The sequence below is a fragment of the Canis lupus genome, chromosome 23 (assembly GCF_011100685.1).
Source record: "Canis lupus familiaris isolate Mischka breed German Shepherd chromosome 23, alternate assembly UU_Cfam_GSD_1.0, whole genome shotgun sequence".
Taxonomy (NCBI): Eukaryota; Metazoa; Chordata; class Mammalia; order Carnivora; family Canidae; genus Canis; species Canis lupus.
The window spans coordinates 3,142,305-3,160,277 of record NC_049244.1 but is presented as its reverse complement, the minus strand read 5'-3'; the positions used below and the strand labels follow the sequence as shown (position 1 = coordinate 3,160,277).

Genomic DNA, 17,973 nt, shown 5'->3' with positions numbered 1-17,973 from the left:
CGCGCCCGCGCCCGCGCCCGCGCCCGCGCCCGCGCCCGCGCCCGCGCCCGCGCCCGCGCCCGCGCCCGCGCCCGCAGGTGCTCCCGGCCCCGCCCCCCCCGCGGGCCCGCCCCGCTCTGCGTCACAGTGACGCGAGCCCCGCGCAGGCGCACCTCGCCCCCCCCGCCCGCGGCCGGCCGCCCGTTCGGTATTATGATTAGCGCTGGGTGCGGGGGTTCGGCGGCCGGGAGGGAGTCGTCGGCGCCGCGGCTGCTGCGGACGGACGCCCGCCTGCTGGCGGAGGTAGGGGCGAGCGCGGGGCGCGGCGGGGCGCGGCGGCCGCGGGCCGGGTGCGGGCCGGCCTCCGCCGCCGGGTAGCCTGCGGCGTTGCGGGCTGGGGGTGCGGGCCCGGGCGCCCGCCGCGGGCGGAAAGTAAGTTGCGCGCTCGCCGCTCCGCGCTCCCCGCGCCCCGCGCCCCGCGCCCCGCTGCCCGTGCCGGCCGCAGCGCCTTGGGCCCGGAGGACGCGGGCTGGGGCGGCGGCGGCGTGCGGCCTGGCGGCGGGGCGGCGGCGGGGCGCGGGGCCGGCACTGGCACTGGCACTGGCACTGGCACTGCGGCGGCCGCGGGCTCCCGGAGGCCCTGCCCTTGCGGCCGCGGCCGGATTGCGGCACCTCGGGAGGCGCCCGCGCCCCGCACCCCGCGCCCCGCGCCCCGCGCCCCGCCCCGCCCCGAGCGGGCCCCGCGCCCGGCCGGGCCCCCCGCGGCTCCCCGCGGCTCCCCGCGCCCGGTGCCCTCGTGGGGTGTGCGCCGGGATGTGTTTCCTTCTCCAGAGCAACCTGGAGATCTGGCCGCAGCCAGGCTTTCTCGGGGAAGCCGCAGCCTTACAATAGAATGGGGCTCTTGTCTGTAGAGAAAGGGCACCGGGCTGGGAAGGAGGAGCGCTGCCGTTCCCGGGGGAGACCTGCCGTTTTGTTGTTGTTTTTCCCTGCACGTCAGGAAACCTCCGTTCTTTTACAGAGTCATCGCCTGTTGATTGCTTTCTGAACCATTTTGCAAAAGCCTGTCGTTAACTTGGACTCGGGATCTAGGAAAGTGACAGTCTCAACCTGGGGGGGCGGGGGGGTCCTGGAGCTGTGCTCTTCCTGACGCTTGAATCGGGGATGATCCACTGCTTCTTGGGAGGATTGGTTCCATCTCAGTGTTTGGGAGAATTTGGCAGGAGGATTCTTAAATCTACAGAGGTCTGAGGATAGAGGACCTTTCAAACTGTCAGGTTAACTTTTTTATGTTTTTAAAAATTGAGTGCATTCTCAAAGCCTTAGGAATGGGTGATAAAGCTGATTTATTGCGTTTCACATTTTATCAGTTTTGAAGGGGAAGCGTGGTTTACCACTGATGGAACTGCAAATGTTGACTGTCCTGCTGAATTTTCACCAAATTTCTGTCAACTATCAGTTGCCTCAGTTTGGGTTCCTTGTTCAGGGTTGGGACACTGTGTCTCAACCTAATTTATCAGAATGTTTATTAGTGTACTTTAAAGCTAGGAGCTGTCAAGTTTTATGTAATCAGTTTTTAAATTTATAATTACAAGACTTTCCATATTTATCAAATCATTCCCCTAAGGAAATCTGTCTTCTATGTCTGCTTAAATATTTCTTTTGGAATTGGATTCCTGAGGAAGAATGTATTGTACAAGTGGTGATTTAAGCATACTAATTAGACAAGTTTCCTTAAAAAAAAAATACGTATTGATTCTTTTCTCCAACTATCTTATTGTCCCTACTAGGAAAACAGATGACATTCCCATTTTACAGAACTAGAAATGAGAGAAATTACATGACATTCCCAAGGGCACATATTGAAGCAGTGTAGTAGCTGAAAAATTAAGTGCCCAGGACTAACTTTTCTTACATCTTCAAGATTTTCCAGGCAGGGAATTTTGAGTGTGACCTTTCTATTTTTTAAATCTGTACAATCAGTTTTCGTTTTATGCACAGAAATGGCTCTCGCCCCATTAATACTTTACTACTTAAAGTTTTCAGTATTGCTGCAGTAAACATACAAGAATTCAGAAGTTATCCTAATTTTTATTTTTCTAGAACAGAAATATAAATTGGGACTTTATGTTCAAATTTAATCCCATAATCCTCAAATGAAGGCTTTTATATGTCTTTATTGAAGTTGAAGGGCTCTCATGACATTTTTACTGGCCACAGGAAATAATGTTCATCTAAACCTTACCATGGGTGTTTCTGTCATATAGAAAGTGAAACTAAATGGAAAAAAGTTATTTATTTTTGGAGATAATTGAGCAGTCATCGTTCTAAGTACTGGTATAAAGAAGGTGTGATGTCTTCCCTGTGATGTCTTCCCCCACTAGGCCCAGGAAGAAAAGAGCACAAGTGAACTTTCTACACAGCCAGAATTTTAAAAACATAGTTGAGGTACTCTAAAGACCTCTTTTAACGGCATGCACGCTGTTTGCTTAACAATCAGAAGATAGAATTGTTAGCCAATAAAACTATTATTCATAATTTAGGTACTTCTCAGTGTATGTGTGTGCAGGTAAATTCTTAGAGCAATGTCAGTGAAGTTACTTGAGTAGATTCTAGCAGTTTTGAAGATAAACTTAGCCTGTTATCCTTTATTCATGGTACCTTTGTGTGTCCGTTTTTGGGACCCTGGATTCAAGAGTAGCAATAGAAAAATGAATAAAAACCAATTACTGCCTTTAGGAGCTCACAGGCTATTGGGGCACTGAAGTAAGCAGTGATGATAGGATCCAGTGAATGCTGTGGTAAGGCATAGGCAAAACCCCGCAGAAGTACAAAGATGGTGGCAAGGAGCAATCTGACTTGCGAATGCTTCACGGAGGAGGTGACAATGGACTGGTCTTAATACAGATAGGGTTCCCAGGCAGAGAGAAGGGGAAAGTGCTCAGAGAGTTCAGGGAAGATGAGAAGACAAGGTTAAGTAGTGGAGGAAGAACTTAGATCCAAGTGGGTGAAAGGGAGTTGAGGAGGTAAAGACAGTGCAGCTGTTCTTTTTTTTAAAGAATATGAACAGGAAGAGAGAGGAGTGGCAGGAGCTCTGGGCATGGAGAGGGAAGTGTTTTGGTATCTTGTTTTTGTTTGCAAAGAGCTAGTGTAAAATTTCTCAGACTTAATAGCCTCACAAGAGCTCTTTTCATATATTGGCTGCTCTGGATGATCTGGAGCTAGATTATTCACACTGGATGGTTTCCTCATACCTTTTTCTGTAAGTCTGCTTTGGGTTGAGGCCTTATATCCCATGGGAAGCCATTTCTTGCTGGTGGCAGGGGAGGAGCCTGTCTAAAGAGGATCCCTGCTGTACCTTTCCTGAACGTTTATTTCTCTGCTGCTTCCAGAGCCTCCTGAGACTCTGCTTTGGCACCTCCAGCATTTGGCTTCTGCTCAGGTAGCCTCTTCCATGACAAATCAGGCGTCTTTCTCTCTCCTTACTTGTTTTATGATACCTTCCAAAGTGCTGCGATGTAGCACTCAGTAATTACTTCAAAGTCAGTCACAGGCTATGTGCTGTGATGTTTTAAGTTCTGCAGTATCTTCCAGGCTCAAAGCAGGATTGGGTCTGTCTATTTAAATACATACCCCCTCAAGTGCATATATTGGCCTGGAAATGTAATGTAGGTTATGAAGTCTGTGCTCCAGTAGTGTGGGTTACAGGTCTTATAAATGGTCAGATCATAACCCCACTGGGCATTAGTTGCTCATTTGTTGAAATGCAGTTATTTTTCTCAAACTTTAAAGACTGTCAGCTCTTTGAAGGCAGAGACCAATTCCTTGATTTAAACATCCCCCGACCAGTGTGATGGCCTCATGCATAGTTAGTATACCCAAGTGGTGTCTTCATGAAGAAACTTCAAAAATCTAAACTTATTTTGTTGATTTAACCAGCCTATTAATAGAAACTGTGCCCATTTTAATACAGGTGGGCTAAATTTAAACTGTTTATCAATCATAGAATTTTGGAACTAGAAGCCAATCTTTCACTTGATCCTAGCATGTAGTAGATGCTCAATAATGTTTGTCCCTGTCCTTTGTATTTCTGGTCTGAGTGAATGGCACCACTTGCTACCACTCTCTGCTAGAATCATTCTGGATTTCCCTCTTTGCTTTGCCCCCCAGGCATTGAGGTCTGAGATTCTACTTCCTAAACATGTCTGGTCCGTTACCTCTCATCATCACTGTCCACATACTGGCTGCCTAAGTGATTTAGGTCATTAAGTGGGATATTTTCAGTAGTCTCTTTATCTGTACCCCAGCTCTAGTCTTACCCTGCCAGGCTGGTCTTCACTTTGCTGTTAGAGTGGTTTGTGTAACTGTCATCTCTGCTTGCCATTTGTCTGCTCAGGATTCTTCCTTGGCTGCTGCTGCCTTTTTTTTTTTTATTTTTTTTCTTTTTTTTAGATTTTATTTGTTTATTTATTTGAGAGAGAGAGAGAGAGAGAGAGAGAGAGTGCGAGAGCATGAGGGAGGTGAGGGGTGGGGAGACGGAGAGGGAGAAGCAGACTCCCGGAGAGGGAGAAGCAGACTCCCTGCCAAGCAGGGAGGCAGGGAGCCTGATGTGGGGCTCGATCCCAGGACCCTGGGCTCCTGACCTGAGCTGAAGGTAGATGCTTAACCCGCGTAACCCGACTGAGCTACCCAGGCGTGCCCTTCTTCGGCTTCTTAGTGCCAGCTTTTGTTTGTTTATTTAATAATGTGTATCTATATATTTTGAGTAGATACTATACTCAAAATATATAGATATATGGCAGGTCCTGGGATACAGAGCAGAATAAAATGGACATGGGCTTTACACAGACTGAAGTTATCATTTATTTGAGTGGGGACACAGATTATTACTCATGTAATTATATTAACTGCAGTTGTGATAAGGGCCCTGATGGGAAAGGAATGGTGCTGTGAGAAGGTATGGGAGCTGGTGTGCAGGGATGTGTGTGGGTGGGGAAGGACACCTCCTGGAGGTGAACTTTTAGCTGGGCCCTGAAGCCCTCTGGTAAGGGCTCACCAGACCTAAGGAACCGCAGCTGGTTTGTTTGGAATACAAGGCCCCTTGGGTATGTGGTCCCTGCCTACCTGTTTGATCTCGTCTCCTGTGCTCTGTATTATCATCCCAGTCATACTAAGCTCTCTCAGGTCTGTGTGCTGAAAAGCGTCTTCCCCATCATTGTCAATTTCAATTCTTAGCTCAAACAAAATGAATTTCTTCGAGATAACCTCCTATGAACTCCCCTAAGGTAGGTTTTGGAGAAAGAGCAACTCCTTTAGCATATCTGTCTCTGTAAGAGATTGTACAGATCTTGTGGCAGGAATCTTCCTAGTATGTCTTGTAGAGGCATTTAGGGGCAGCTTGATGGGCCTATTAGCAGATATCAAAATAAGGTAGAAAACTAAGTATATAACTCCTCTCAAATATCAGACTCTCCTGGAAGGAAGGCCAGTTCTGAAAATTTCGGGGGAAAACGGTAGATGATTTTGAGCCTACTCACATCTTGCTAATATGTATTATCCCACTTGCCTTCATAATAACTATCTAAGGTGGTGATTATCTTTGTTTTATAGATTAAGATGTGCCTCTTTGTAGAAGTTGAGTAACTTGCTGGGCTCCAGGCCCTGTGGTACTCTTTCTACTGCACTCTGATGCTGCTGTTCATGTCTGCTGAATAAATGAACTTTGATCATTTTTAAAGTGCACCTCTATGGTGAGGGTAATAAGAAAGGTTGACCATGTGGTAGTTTGAAATGAAATGCTGAATCTTAGCACGCTCTCCCAGCTCTTCTCCAATATTTCCTCTCCTCTATGTACACACCTCTTAGGGCATTATATTGTCTTTATATGGCGTAGCTAGGGGAAAATGTTCAAATCATAAATTGAACTGGATTTAATACATATTCACCCATGTTGTTTTTTCTTTATTAGAGAAATTGTATTTTAGATAATGTAAGTTTTATAGTATAATTATTTATGTAAAGTTCATTTCAGATTTAGGACCGTGTACTAACAAATATTCATGGAGACAGTATGAAGCTAGAACGTACTGTATTCATGGATCTTTTTTAAAAATAGTCATAATCCTCAATAGCCTTCTATTTAGTGGACAAAAGCAGAGCGATTAAATTTAAAAGTAAAGTTTAGCTTTCTGTTTTACCTCATTTTCTGCAAGTGAAACAATTCTCTTTTTATTGGTGTAGAGTATTATGAGTGCTACTAAAGAAATTTGGAATGAGAATATTCATACAGTCTTAGTTTCAGGGCTTGATTTTGTCCTTTGTGCTCCTATTTTATGTGTATTTGCTAATCTTCCTGTAAAGGAAAAGGCTTTTTCAGAAACAAATGGAGAGAATGTAATTTGCAAAGTGTATTAGAATTGCAGTTGGGGAAAGGGTACAGTTTTTATGCAGAAAATAGAACCTCCCTAAATTTATCTGAATTACTTGCTTGGCGTTGGCTGTTCTGTGCTACTGGCTGTTTTTGTCATCACAAAATTGTATGTAAACACTAAGGTGAAGTTATTTTTAAGGTGCCATTCCATTTTTACATGATCAGTAAATATCTGTCTTTTGAATAGTTATTTGCCTGTAATTTCTTTTTTTAAAAAGTAGTTTCAAAAAGTCTTTAATTGAGTTGTTTGTTAATAATGTTTATTAAGTGAGTGGTGGTGCCAGGGAATTTCCTCCATTTAATCGATTGCTGGACTAGGTGACTAGCATAGCATATCATCACTGGAAGAACGTGAGAAATGTCCAAATTGATTTATTTTATTGCTGTTCTTTCCCTGGGAAAGAAGACAGGCCTAGGTAAAGGGAGGTGTATTGTTGCAGGAAATAATGGAGGGCCCAGGAGTCGGTGGGACCTGGAGTCCAAACCAGGCAGCTCTTAGCTGGGTGTAGGACTGGGACAAAGTCCTCTTTGTCCCTGCTTTCTCATCTGTGAAGTGGGTATATTTCCATTGTATTGCTGGTTGGGGGGAATAAATGATTAAACAAATATAGAGTTCAGTATGGACATGGATTCCCAGTTGTTACTTTGTTCACTCTTTTTGAGACCTGCATTAAAACAAAACTGAAATTCTAAAGTAAACAGTTGTGGCAGTGAAAGACATTTTTAAAATTTGAAATGAGACAGTCACCTAGTTTTGTTAGGAGACTGGACTTAATTTCTATATAAACCTATTTACGTCTGTAGTAGGTTTTTAGGAAAGTAGCATGGGTGATAATGAGAAAGGTCTAATCTAAGTCAAAACAAAATTGGTGTTTTATGGAACTTTAAAGTGGACAGTGAACTTTTTAAAATTGGTTTAAATTCTCTAATGACTTTATTTCTATGTTGCATTTATGTTACTACCTAAAAAGTTTTTTTTCTTTGAGACCTCTTATCAGCTCTGTGATTAGAAGCTGCTTCTGTGCATTTTTAACTCTCTAATGACACTTAATTGAACTTAAGTATAATTCAAGGATAGATTCGTGGTGAATTATTGAGTATGGCAAGTTTTCCATTAGTTTTGAGAAAGTAAGAGTTCATCATAGTTGCCTAGATGGTAAGCCATTAGGTATTTTTCAGGATCAAACTTCTTAACCGTACTAACTTATCTCATGTCTACCCCAAATCATAAATTCACCCAAACTGATATTCTCCTTTCCAAAGCCAGCCAGCCATGTGCATGCTCTGCTGCCTCTGTCTCCCCACTTTCAGGTATGGTGTTCCACTGCTCCCTCTTGAAGGCTAAGCTCTGGTCTGTGGGCTGTCCTGTTCTTGGGGATCCTGCCTTGTTAGTGTCCTCTGCTCTTCCTTTGGCACTCCTCACCCAGGCTAACCTGTGTAGTTGTTTATTTTTTTTATATGTAGATAACATTTGTAAGGTTATAAAGGACAGAGACTGTTGTGTTTCTACACAATTAAGGCTCACATATTTGCTAATGAAAATAGACTTGGTGATCCTGTTCCTTCCTCAGTCTGAAGGAATATTGCATACCTTGTCCCTCATGGGAAGCAAAATATTTCCTTGAATGTGTCTTGTTTATTAAGATGACATAAATAGGTTTTAGATAATATATTTTTAGGGAAATTAGTCTTTTCATAGATCTCAGAAAATTGAAAATTACACACAAAAGAGTCAAAATTTTAATAAACTGTTTTAGATTGTAAAAGCAGCACACATTCACTGCCAAAAAATTTGAAAAGAACAGGAAAGCATAAAGAGAAAAAAAAAAATCTATAATCTTACCAACTTAACATTTTGGTATTTTTAAAATATATATGCAGACAAATTAAATGCTTTTTTAAAAATTGAGATCATGCCATGAAATTTGGTATATGAATTTTTTAACTTAACATTTTATTGTGAGAATTTCCCCAGGAGATTAAATAGCCTCAAAATATGACTGCATAGTGTTAATGTTAGGTGTACTGTGATTTAATTGTTTTCTTTTGCAGACCTTTAGATTATTTCTATTTTTTTGTACATATAGATATCACTGAACATTGTTGAGTGTAAAAATTTTCAACAACTTTATTTCTTCAAGATACAAATCTAGTAATGAGATTATTAAATCAAGGTGAGTATTTTAAGGCTCTTGATGTATATATTGCCACATTGCTTTTCAGAAATTTCAGAAATTTTTAGAAATCAGATAATTTTAGTCTTAACAATATGAGAATCTCAAATGATGTAGCCTTTTAAGTCAAAGTCAATGTAATGTTAAGTATCGTATTTTTGTTTATAGATTTATTATTTTTCTTCTGTTCCAGTATTCTTTTTTGACCATTTTTAAATGACCATCTTCATCACAAATCAGCAGGGAAAGAAAAGACGGGGAGTGAAAATGAGTACTGATAGCATTTTAATAAAAGTTTGGAAGAAAGATTTAGATTATTGGGGGGCACTTGACGGGATGAGCACTGGGTGTTATTCCGTATGTTGGTAAATTGAACACCAATAAAAAATAAATTTATTAAATAAATAAATAAATAAATAAATAAATAAATAAATAAATAAATAAATAAATAAAAAAGATTTAGATTATTAAGTTTTTGAATTCTCCAAACTTCCAATTTCTCTTGTCTTCCTGGCAACAAAGAGTAATTGTGGATTAGCTTTATTTATTTTGGAGTAACTTTTACATACCTGCTTTTGCTCAAGTCATTATTACATGCGTGTGTTATACCAGGCTGTCATCAGAAATGGTGACACATTTAGCATTTTTTATCATTTTAACAAGAGGCAGATTCTGTTTAGGAATTTAAACTTATCATCTGCACTGCTGGTCCTGATTGTGTGGTTTGGATGTTAACCTCTTTCTCTTTACAAATAATTAGTACTACTCTACATCAGTTAATAAATCGCCTGACTCCTGGATACATTAAAATTCCTTGATATATCCTGGACCATTGCTAGTTTCACTTAGAGAAAATAAGGATTATGTAAACCAACGCTTCATGAGATTGATCTACATCTGTGACCCAGTCGCTGTCTGAAGAGCCGAACAGTCCTTTCAGCCTGCCATTCCTGGTCACTTTGGTTGCTCCCCGTCCATTAAAATTGAGTGCTTGGAAGAGTACTTGCAGAATATACTTGAGTAGGAAGTTACCTTCCCTTGGAAAATACTTTCCTAGACATTTGGAGGTACAATTTTGCCTATTTGGACATTTCTCATAAGAAATCATTTAACCAGGATGCCTGAGTGGCTCATTGTTGAGCGTCTGCCTTCATTCAGCTCAGGGCATGATCCTAGAATCTGGATCGAGTCCCGCCTCGGGCTCCCTGCATGGAACCTGCTTTTCCCTCTGCTTGTGTCTCTGCCTCTCTCTCTCTCTCTCTCTCTCTCTGTCTCTCATGAGTAGATAAATCTTTTTTTTTTTTTAAGAATTTAACCTTTTAATTTGTAATTTCCAATCTTGAATCCATCCAGTGAGTGCAGCCTGATAACCACATAATAGTATATGATAACTACACTGTAATATCCAGCCAATCCAGTGAAAAACTCTGATCCTTCCATAACTTAGGACCTCTTGGCCTATTTGTGGTTTCTTCATCTTTGATTTATGGCTTATATTGGTAACTCCCAGGAAGAGGAGTGCTATTCTAGAAATGTAGAATATTGTTTATTTTGGATAAAGGGAACAGCAGTGGCAACTGCATGTAGGATTGTGTTTATTTTGCTTGACCAGGAGGTTGTTGATATTCTCAGAGGATTTAGTCTACTGTCTTCCTTTCATCCTATGCCATTTTTGTTATGGTATCTGAAATTTCAGCAGTAAGATCGGGGTGGTAGTATTCACTGAGACAGTGTTAATTCCTCCACTTAGTTTTTCTATCAGCATGCAGTTTAGCATTTTCCATGAGTAAAAATTACAGTTTGCATTTTTGGTATTTGTAAAAGATAACCAGAATATTTCCATATGTAAGAAGCTTAAATGCAGTTTTAGTGTGTCTTTGCAAAAAGTCCTCGAGAGCATTCATTAGCACAGATTTTTTTTTAAAAGCACTTAATTTTGGGAGAGGTTTTACATATTTTAAATATTGGTGGTCTGATTTTAGGAGGAAATTTATAATATCCCAAATAAAATGTAGGAAAACACATGGCCCTTTTTGTTCCATTCCTCTACTTTCTCATGCTGTGGATTGGGCATGCAGAGCTACCTTTGTTCAGTATTCTGTTTTGTCCTCCCCAAAGATGTGAGTAGGAGACATTTGTTTGATACACAGACTACACTGCAGTGGTGGTGATGTCAGTGAAAATCTGAAAGTGAATTTCGAGAAGAATAACAGGGTGAATTTCAAATTGACAGTAGATTTAACAGAGGCTGGTTCTACAAATGTTTTCAGCAGCTTGCAAAATGTGTGTAGGGCCACCCACTCTTCCTTCCTCTTCTCCAGCCACACCCGTACACTTCAGTTTGCTTCTCTTTAGTTGGGAGGATATCAGTATATTCTTGCAACATATACTGGGAGTTGTTTCTCAAACATGAATTTCCATATTATAAACACTTTTGACTAGTTGGCTGGTTTCATTTAGGTCCAGCCTAGTTATGTGCTTGTGTGACTACTTTAGAATAGCCTAATTTAGTGGTTTTGCTGTTTTAAAAGATGTCATATTTGTTATGTAGCCATTAAAAATACTGATATGCAAGCAAGTGCATGGGAAAATGTTCATTATATAAAGTAGAGGAAAAAGTAGTATCAAACTTCATATTCAGTATCTTAGCTTTGTAAAGAAATGTAGGTATAAAGGATATGTATTCATAGCTGAAGAGAGGTTAGCTTAGATGAAATTACAGGTGATTTCTCTATCCCTACCCCCAGATTGTGCTTTTCTACATTTTCCAAATTTTCTAAAGTGAATTCGTATCGACTTGTTTTGTAGAGAGAATTACTTTTAAAATGTTATAGACCTGTTTCTCTTTCTGTTCCTATGTTTGCATATATTACATTTTATTTAAAAAGTTGTGTCTGAGCATATATTACATGTAGAAAATAATTGGAAAGGCTGTGTACCAAACTGTTAACAGAGATTGTCCCAGAGAGTAGAAAAATTGATGTTTTGAAAAAAATTTCTCTCTTTTTGCCAGTTTATATGTTCTAATTGTATATTTTCCTATATTGTACAGGTATTTCTTTCATAACTCCATCATAGAAATAAAATACTAAAACGAATGAAAGTAATACATCAGGCAAAAAAAGACTAGAAGTGACTTTTTATGTCACTTTTATGACTTTTATGACATAACTTTTATGTCAAAAAGTTAAAGTTATCTATAGAATGTAGATAAAGTTATAAATAGAATGATCACATCTTTGTAAAACAGAATAAAGAAGAAGCTGTATGTAAATATTTGCAGAAAGATCGCCAAAATACTGATAGTTTTTATCATCAGTGGTAGGGCTATGGATGCCTTTTTATTCTTTCTACTTCTAGTCTGTATTTTCCGGATTTTCTGTAAGAATGTATTACTTTTAGAAGGAAAAAATGTGAAGGAACATTTAGTTCTTTTTAAAAAGGTAGATTTGAAAGAAGGTCATCTTGATATAATTTTAAAAGGCAAATACTTAGCTTTTGTGGGATGTTTTATTGAAAAATCATCAGGGGGATTCCTGGGTGGCTCAGCGGTTTGGTCCCTGCCTTCGGCTCAGGGCGTGATCCTGGAGTCCAGGGAGAATCGAGTCCCACATGGGGCTCCCTGCATGGAGCCTGCTTCTCCCTCTGCCTGTGTCTCTGCCTCTCTCTCTCTGTGTCTCTCATGAATAAATAAAATCTTAAAAAAAAAAAAAAAAAAAAAGGAAAGAAAAATCATCATGCTTTGATGCCCAACTAGAGATAGTATTTTCTTTATGTAACAGTCATACCTCAGTCATTTTCAATTTAATACATTTTAGGAAACTGAACAGATCAGTAAATTCATTCTCTTGAAGTAGGGTGGAAGAGTTTCTACCTGCATGAGAGAGAATGCCATCATTTTAACAATGATGGTGGTAACCAGTGTTTACTGTTTATTCTCTGCCCGGCTTAATTCTAAACACTTATACTAGCTCATTTAATTTTCACCACGACCTATGAAGTTGTATCCTTACTACTAACATTTTCTAATGAGGAAACGGATCGTAGAGTCGAGTTTTGCTGAGGTCCCGTGGCTAGTGATAGGTGGAGTGGGATTCATATCCAGTCACTGGTGCTCAGAGCCAGTGCTCACCCGCACCGGACTACCACACTGCCTTGCCTAGAGACTGAGTGGTAGAAGGAGAGAAGCAAGCAAGGCTAATGTCAGGAGCTACCATATCCCACTTGCTACTGAACGAGTAGGTAAGCGTCCAGGGTTCACCTGTCTCTAGATGTGGGCCTGTGCCCATGACCTGGCCCTGTTTGTGAGCTTAATGATTACCTGGATGCTCACCTTTAGTGTGTTGTGTAAATTGCCTCGGCCTAGTGTGAATGTTTAGGCCTTTCAGTATTTGTGGGACATTTCAGTGTTGTGGAAAGGACCATAAAGCCTTTATTCTCACAGTATTCTCACCATGCCAGACTTATATATCAGTGATCTGTTCACATTCTCTGTTTGTAGTGATAGTTTCTTTTTTTACTATTGAATTGGAATCTTCTGCTTTATGTGTTCTCAGATGCTGGCCCTTATGATTGATTTCTGCTGACTTGCTAGAAGGTTGTGTGTTGTAAAGGTTGCCCTCCTTGGCTGTGGGAGTGAGTGTTTCACGAGCTGTCAAGGGTTCCTACAGGCACGCTAGGCTTGGAAACTAGGCTAGGCAGGATTGGAGTTGCCCACTGCTGCTGATCTGGCAAGTCGAGCCCCATTGTGCCTAGCTTGCAGGCTCCTAGTGATGGTCCACAAAATGTGGATTTGGTGTCTATTACCCAGAAAGCATTTAGAAAACGGTCAATTCACTGTTGTTCATGATTATTGTTTCCTCCTCCACCTAGTGGAATGGTCTGACTGGGCCACCTGGAACAATCTCTGTGTATCTGTTCACTGTGAAATTCCTGTTCACTCACGATTGTTTGAGTGGGTTGTAATTCACAGAGGAAGAAAGATGATGGGAGAGGAGACTGGGTCATTAAGGACAAATTTACCATTTTTATATGTTTGTCTGGATCCAGCCTTAGGGTGTATATTTTGACTTTAAGCAGTTGAATAGAACTAAACTAAAATCTCCTCCTGTATTTTCTTTTAGGAAAAAGAAGCAACTAACAAAACACAGTGGTAACAAGGATTATTCAGTATGTGGTTTGCAGGGTATGTGCTGGAGCCATTGCAGAGTCACCTGTACTTTATGTAAGCCACATCTTAGAATTTGACATTGTTGTTTAAAGTGACTGAAGATCCTCAAAGATAAAAAAATTTAGTTATTTCATATGCTAACACAAAATGCACTTGATGGTAGGATTGCTTAGTGGACTCTTACTTGAAAAGATGTTCAGTAACAAGGATCTTTTTCCTTCTCACCTTCAGTTAATCATAATGTCCTGTTTTTAGTGTATAATTATAGTTTCATAGACCCTGGAAAGGGATATGTGTACAAAACAAAGTACAAAAAGAGTAAATTTCTTGATAGTGAAAGTGATTATTATTTGACTCTAGGGTAGTCTCATTGTGAAGAGACCTCCTTTGATTCTTTCCCATCAACTTGCTAGTGGATTCAAAACCTAATTAATTTAATTAAATTGAGATTTATTTCTAAAATCTGATTTATATGCCACTTTATAAAAATCTGTCTAAACTAAAGCGATAGATGAAAAAAACAAAATATTTTAATACTTGGGGGTGGCTTGAAATTGTTCTGAAAGCTTAAGTTGCGTTTGCAAGCTTGTACAACAGAAACATAGACTCAGGTAGAATTTTGAAACTAATCACTGCCCTTATAATTAATCAAAATTAAGATTTAAAGATAGTTTTCTGCTCCCTGGAATTAGCTTAGAGTTTCTATTTTTGAAAATAAAATATGCCTGAATTAAATTTTCTTTTGGGGAACTATTCTTCAAATAAAGCAATATCTTGCCACTCTGATTTTCCTGTTAATCCCATTAAAAATTATTAGCTCAGATGACAAGATAGATAATACACAGTATGGAAGAAATTTGCTTTTTCTCCAATACCTGTACATAGTACTGGTTTCTTGTTTTAAAAATCTTTGAGAAACAGGATTAATTTAGTTTGGTTTTGAAATTGGTTTGCAGAAACAGTATAGCATAGTTGTTAAAAGCACAGATTTTGAGGTTAGGTAGCCCTAGGTTTAAATCCTATATCTTTTACACTCTGCCCTGTTAGCCAGCGCCAAGTGACTTAACCATTTCTTTGCCCTAAAATGGGGCTAATAATCCTTATCTCTGAGGGCAATTGTAAGGATTAAATGAGGATAATATAAAGCACTTGGTATATAAATGGCATATTATACTTAGTGAATGGTAGTTTATATTTACAGTAATTACTAAAATGTAAAAAAATTAATAAACATACTAACGTTGGCTCTTTAAGCACGCGCACACATGTGTGCACGTGCTCTGTGTGTGTGTGTGTGTGTGTATATATATATATATATGTATGTATTTTGAGGTGACCCCAGATATGTGTTTGAGATCATTTTAATTTGCATGTGAGAATAACTTTATGCCTCTTTTATTGTTGGTACTTTAACTCTCCAGATATTATCCTAAATGTAACATCATTTAGAGTGGTTAAATATTTATAAAGAAGATGGGCTTTGAAATAAAAATTCAGTTTGAATCTTAGTTGTAGCACTTTGATTCATTTTGCACAAATACATATAGTAGGCTTTTAATAAATGTCAGTTTTTCTTCTGTTCCTTTAAGCAAAAATGAGATCTAACGAAATGTAATGCATGTGCTTTAAAATTTAAAACACTCCTCATTTTATGTACAATTTACTTTTGGGGGGTATTTTTCATCTAAGTGGCAGTAGATAAAAAGTACTTAATAAAACAACTGGAAAAATATATTAGAAAATGTTTCATGGAGGGGAGGGTATACACTCATAGGACAAAGCTAGTCTTGGGAAGTGGCTGTATTCCTCTTTGAATTTTGCTATAATTCTACTAAATTTGGGTCAGAAAAAGTAATAGCGAGAGTTGAATTTGTGAAATTTAAAGTGATGTCTTAAATTTAAAATTTGTATAATTTTATACATTTGTTTTTCTTTTTTTTTTTTTTTAATTTTTATTTATTTATGATAGTCACACACACAGAGAGAGAGAGAGAGGCAGAGACACAGGCAGAGGGAGAAGCAGGCTCCATGCACTGGGAGCCGGATGTGGGATTCGATCACGGGTCTCCAGGATCGCGCCCTGGGCCAAAGGCAGGCGCCAAACCACTGCGCCACCCAGGGATCCCTACATTTGTTTTTCTGAGGGTCATTTATAAAAGTCTGTTTCTGTATTTAGAGTTTATAAAGGTTTAGAATTTTAAATGCTATATGAGATATGGTCTTTAAAACCAAATGGTCTTTAAAGTGGTTTAAGAATGCATGCATGCTTGTGTTTGAAATTTAGTCAGATCATGGTGGGTTATGTTTGAGAGTTGGAAAACTGTAATACAGATAAGCATAACTGATAAGTACAAAGATTGAGTACCAGTCTGCAAACATTTATTAAGCAACTACTGTGTGTCAGATATTGTTCTAGGCACTAGTGACACAAGAGCAAAAAATTCCCCTGTAAGCATTTTAAAAAGAGGTTGAAGGGATCCCTGGGTGGCGCAGTGGTTTGGCGCCTGCCTTTGGCCCAGGGCACGATTCTGGAGACCCGGGATCGAATCCCACATCAGGCTCCCGGTGCATGGAGCCTGCTTCTCCCTCTGCCTGTGTCTCTGCCTCTCTCTCTCTCTCTGTGACTATCATAAATAAATAAAATAAAAAAAAAATAAAAATAAATAAAAATAAAAAGAGGTTGAATTTCAAAATTTAATAAACTGTTGATTACTTGTTATATCTAAAACACTCTTCAGGGGAGGGTAGAAGGAAAAAAAATAGAATTTTAGAGTCCTCAGGACCCTCGCAGTCTTAAGATGGGGATGGTATATACAAAAACCTATGGAATAAGACCACACGGATGTCCTGAACTGCTGGGGAGATGTGGAGTAGGGAAGGTAATTTCAGCTGGGAGAGTTAGAGGAGGCTTCATTAAAGGACTTTGTACTTAAAGGAAATAGTGCTAGCTTTGGAATAACAGGAAAAAGTTGTTGGGTTTCTGTCCAAATGTTTATTCTGTTTTTCCCTTTTTGCCAATTCTTGACTTACTTTTTAAGACACTAATTGAAATTACTTTTGGAAAAAATTTTTTTAAACGTAGTTTATCAGACTTGCCAGCTTTTTTATTTGACATCACCAAAAACTTGTTTCAACTAATTTTTTTCAGCTTGCAAAATTTAATATGGCATTTAAATTCTCAACCTTTGTAACATAAACCCAAAATATATAAATAGGTTCTTATAATGGCCCTTACTCATTTTATGTCTCTGTTTACTGCAGGCTTCTCTTAAAAAAGAGAAAGCTATAAAAGAAAAAGCTACAGAACCTTAATTTTATTTCTCCTCTTGTTTTGTAGATGTTCATGACGACATTGAAAATGAATTCCTTATTTTCACCAGATACTCTTATATGAGAAGATCTATTTCAAACAGTCTAGATCTGTTTCCTTCTGTTGGACCAGCATGGCAGGATTCAAGCGAGGATATGATGGAAAGATTGCTGGATTATATGATCTGGATAAAACCTTGGGTCGAGGTCATTTTGCAGTGGTTAAACTTGCCAGGCATGTCTTTACAGGTGAAAAAGTAGCAGTAAAAGTTATTGACAAGACAAAATTGGACACTTTAGCTACTGGCCATCTTTTCCAAGAAGTGAGATGCATGAAACTAGTGCAGCATCCCAACATTGTACGCCTTTATGAAGTTATTGACACTCAGACCAAACTATATCTTATTCTAGAACTTGGGGATGGAGGAGATATGTTCGATTACATAATGAAACACGAAGAGGGACTTAATGAAGATTTGGCTAAGAAGTACTTTGCTCAGATTGTTCATGCTATATCTTATTGCCATAAACTCCATGTAGTTCACAGAGACTTAAAACCAGAGAATGTGGTCTTCTTTGAAAAACAAGGTCTTGTAAAATTGACAGACTTTGGTTTCAGCAACAAATTTCAACCAGGGAAGAAGCTCACCACAAGCTGTGGATCTCTTGCATATTCTGCTCCAGAAATTCTGCTTGGTGATGAGTATGATGCACCTGCAGTAGGTAGGTAACCTTCTTCCAGTATTTGCCCACTTGAATTCCACCAGCTAGAGCATAGTTGGTCAAATTGGTTGTTGTTTATCTGAAAATAATTTTTTAAGGGACTTTCTTAAATGCATCTTAATTAACAGATTGGGTTTCATGAATACCATATATGCCTACAGCTGGCACTCAGTTTGTTTTACTCTTTAGAT

The 17,973-nt window shown here is 39.5% G+C and overlaps 1 protein-coding gene across 5 annotated transcripts in view; it reads left to right on the top strand.

Moving 5' to 3' along the window:
* Positions 1-143: 143 nt before the first annotated feature.
* Positions 144-17,973, top strand: part of SNRK (SNF related kinase) — a 58,250-nt gene continuing 40,420 nt past the window's right edge. Inside the window, exons 1-3 of one of the 5 annotated variants that reach the window (XM_038570271.1) lie at positions 144-282; positions 13,704-13,765; positions 17,088-17,782. In XM_038570271.1, the coding sequence (XP_038426199.1) occupies positions 17,194-17,782 (589 nt within the window). In that variant the 5' untranslated portion in view covers positions 144-282; positions 13,704-13,765; positions 17,088-17,193. Of the gene's footprint in view, positions 283-13,703; positions 13,805-17,087; positions 17,783-17,973 lie in introns of those variants that run through there. The other 4 variants (XM_038570268.1, XM_038570269.1, XM_038570270.1 and 1 more) reach the window with 4 other exon arrangements.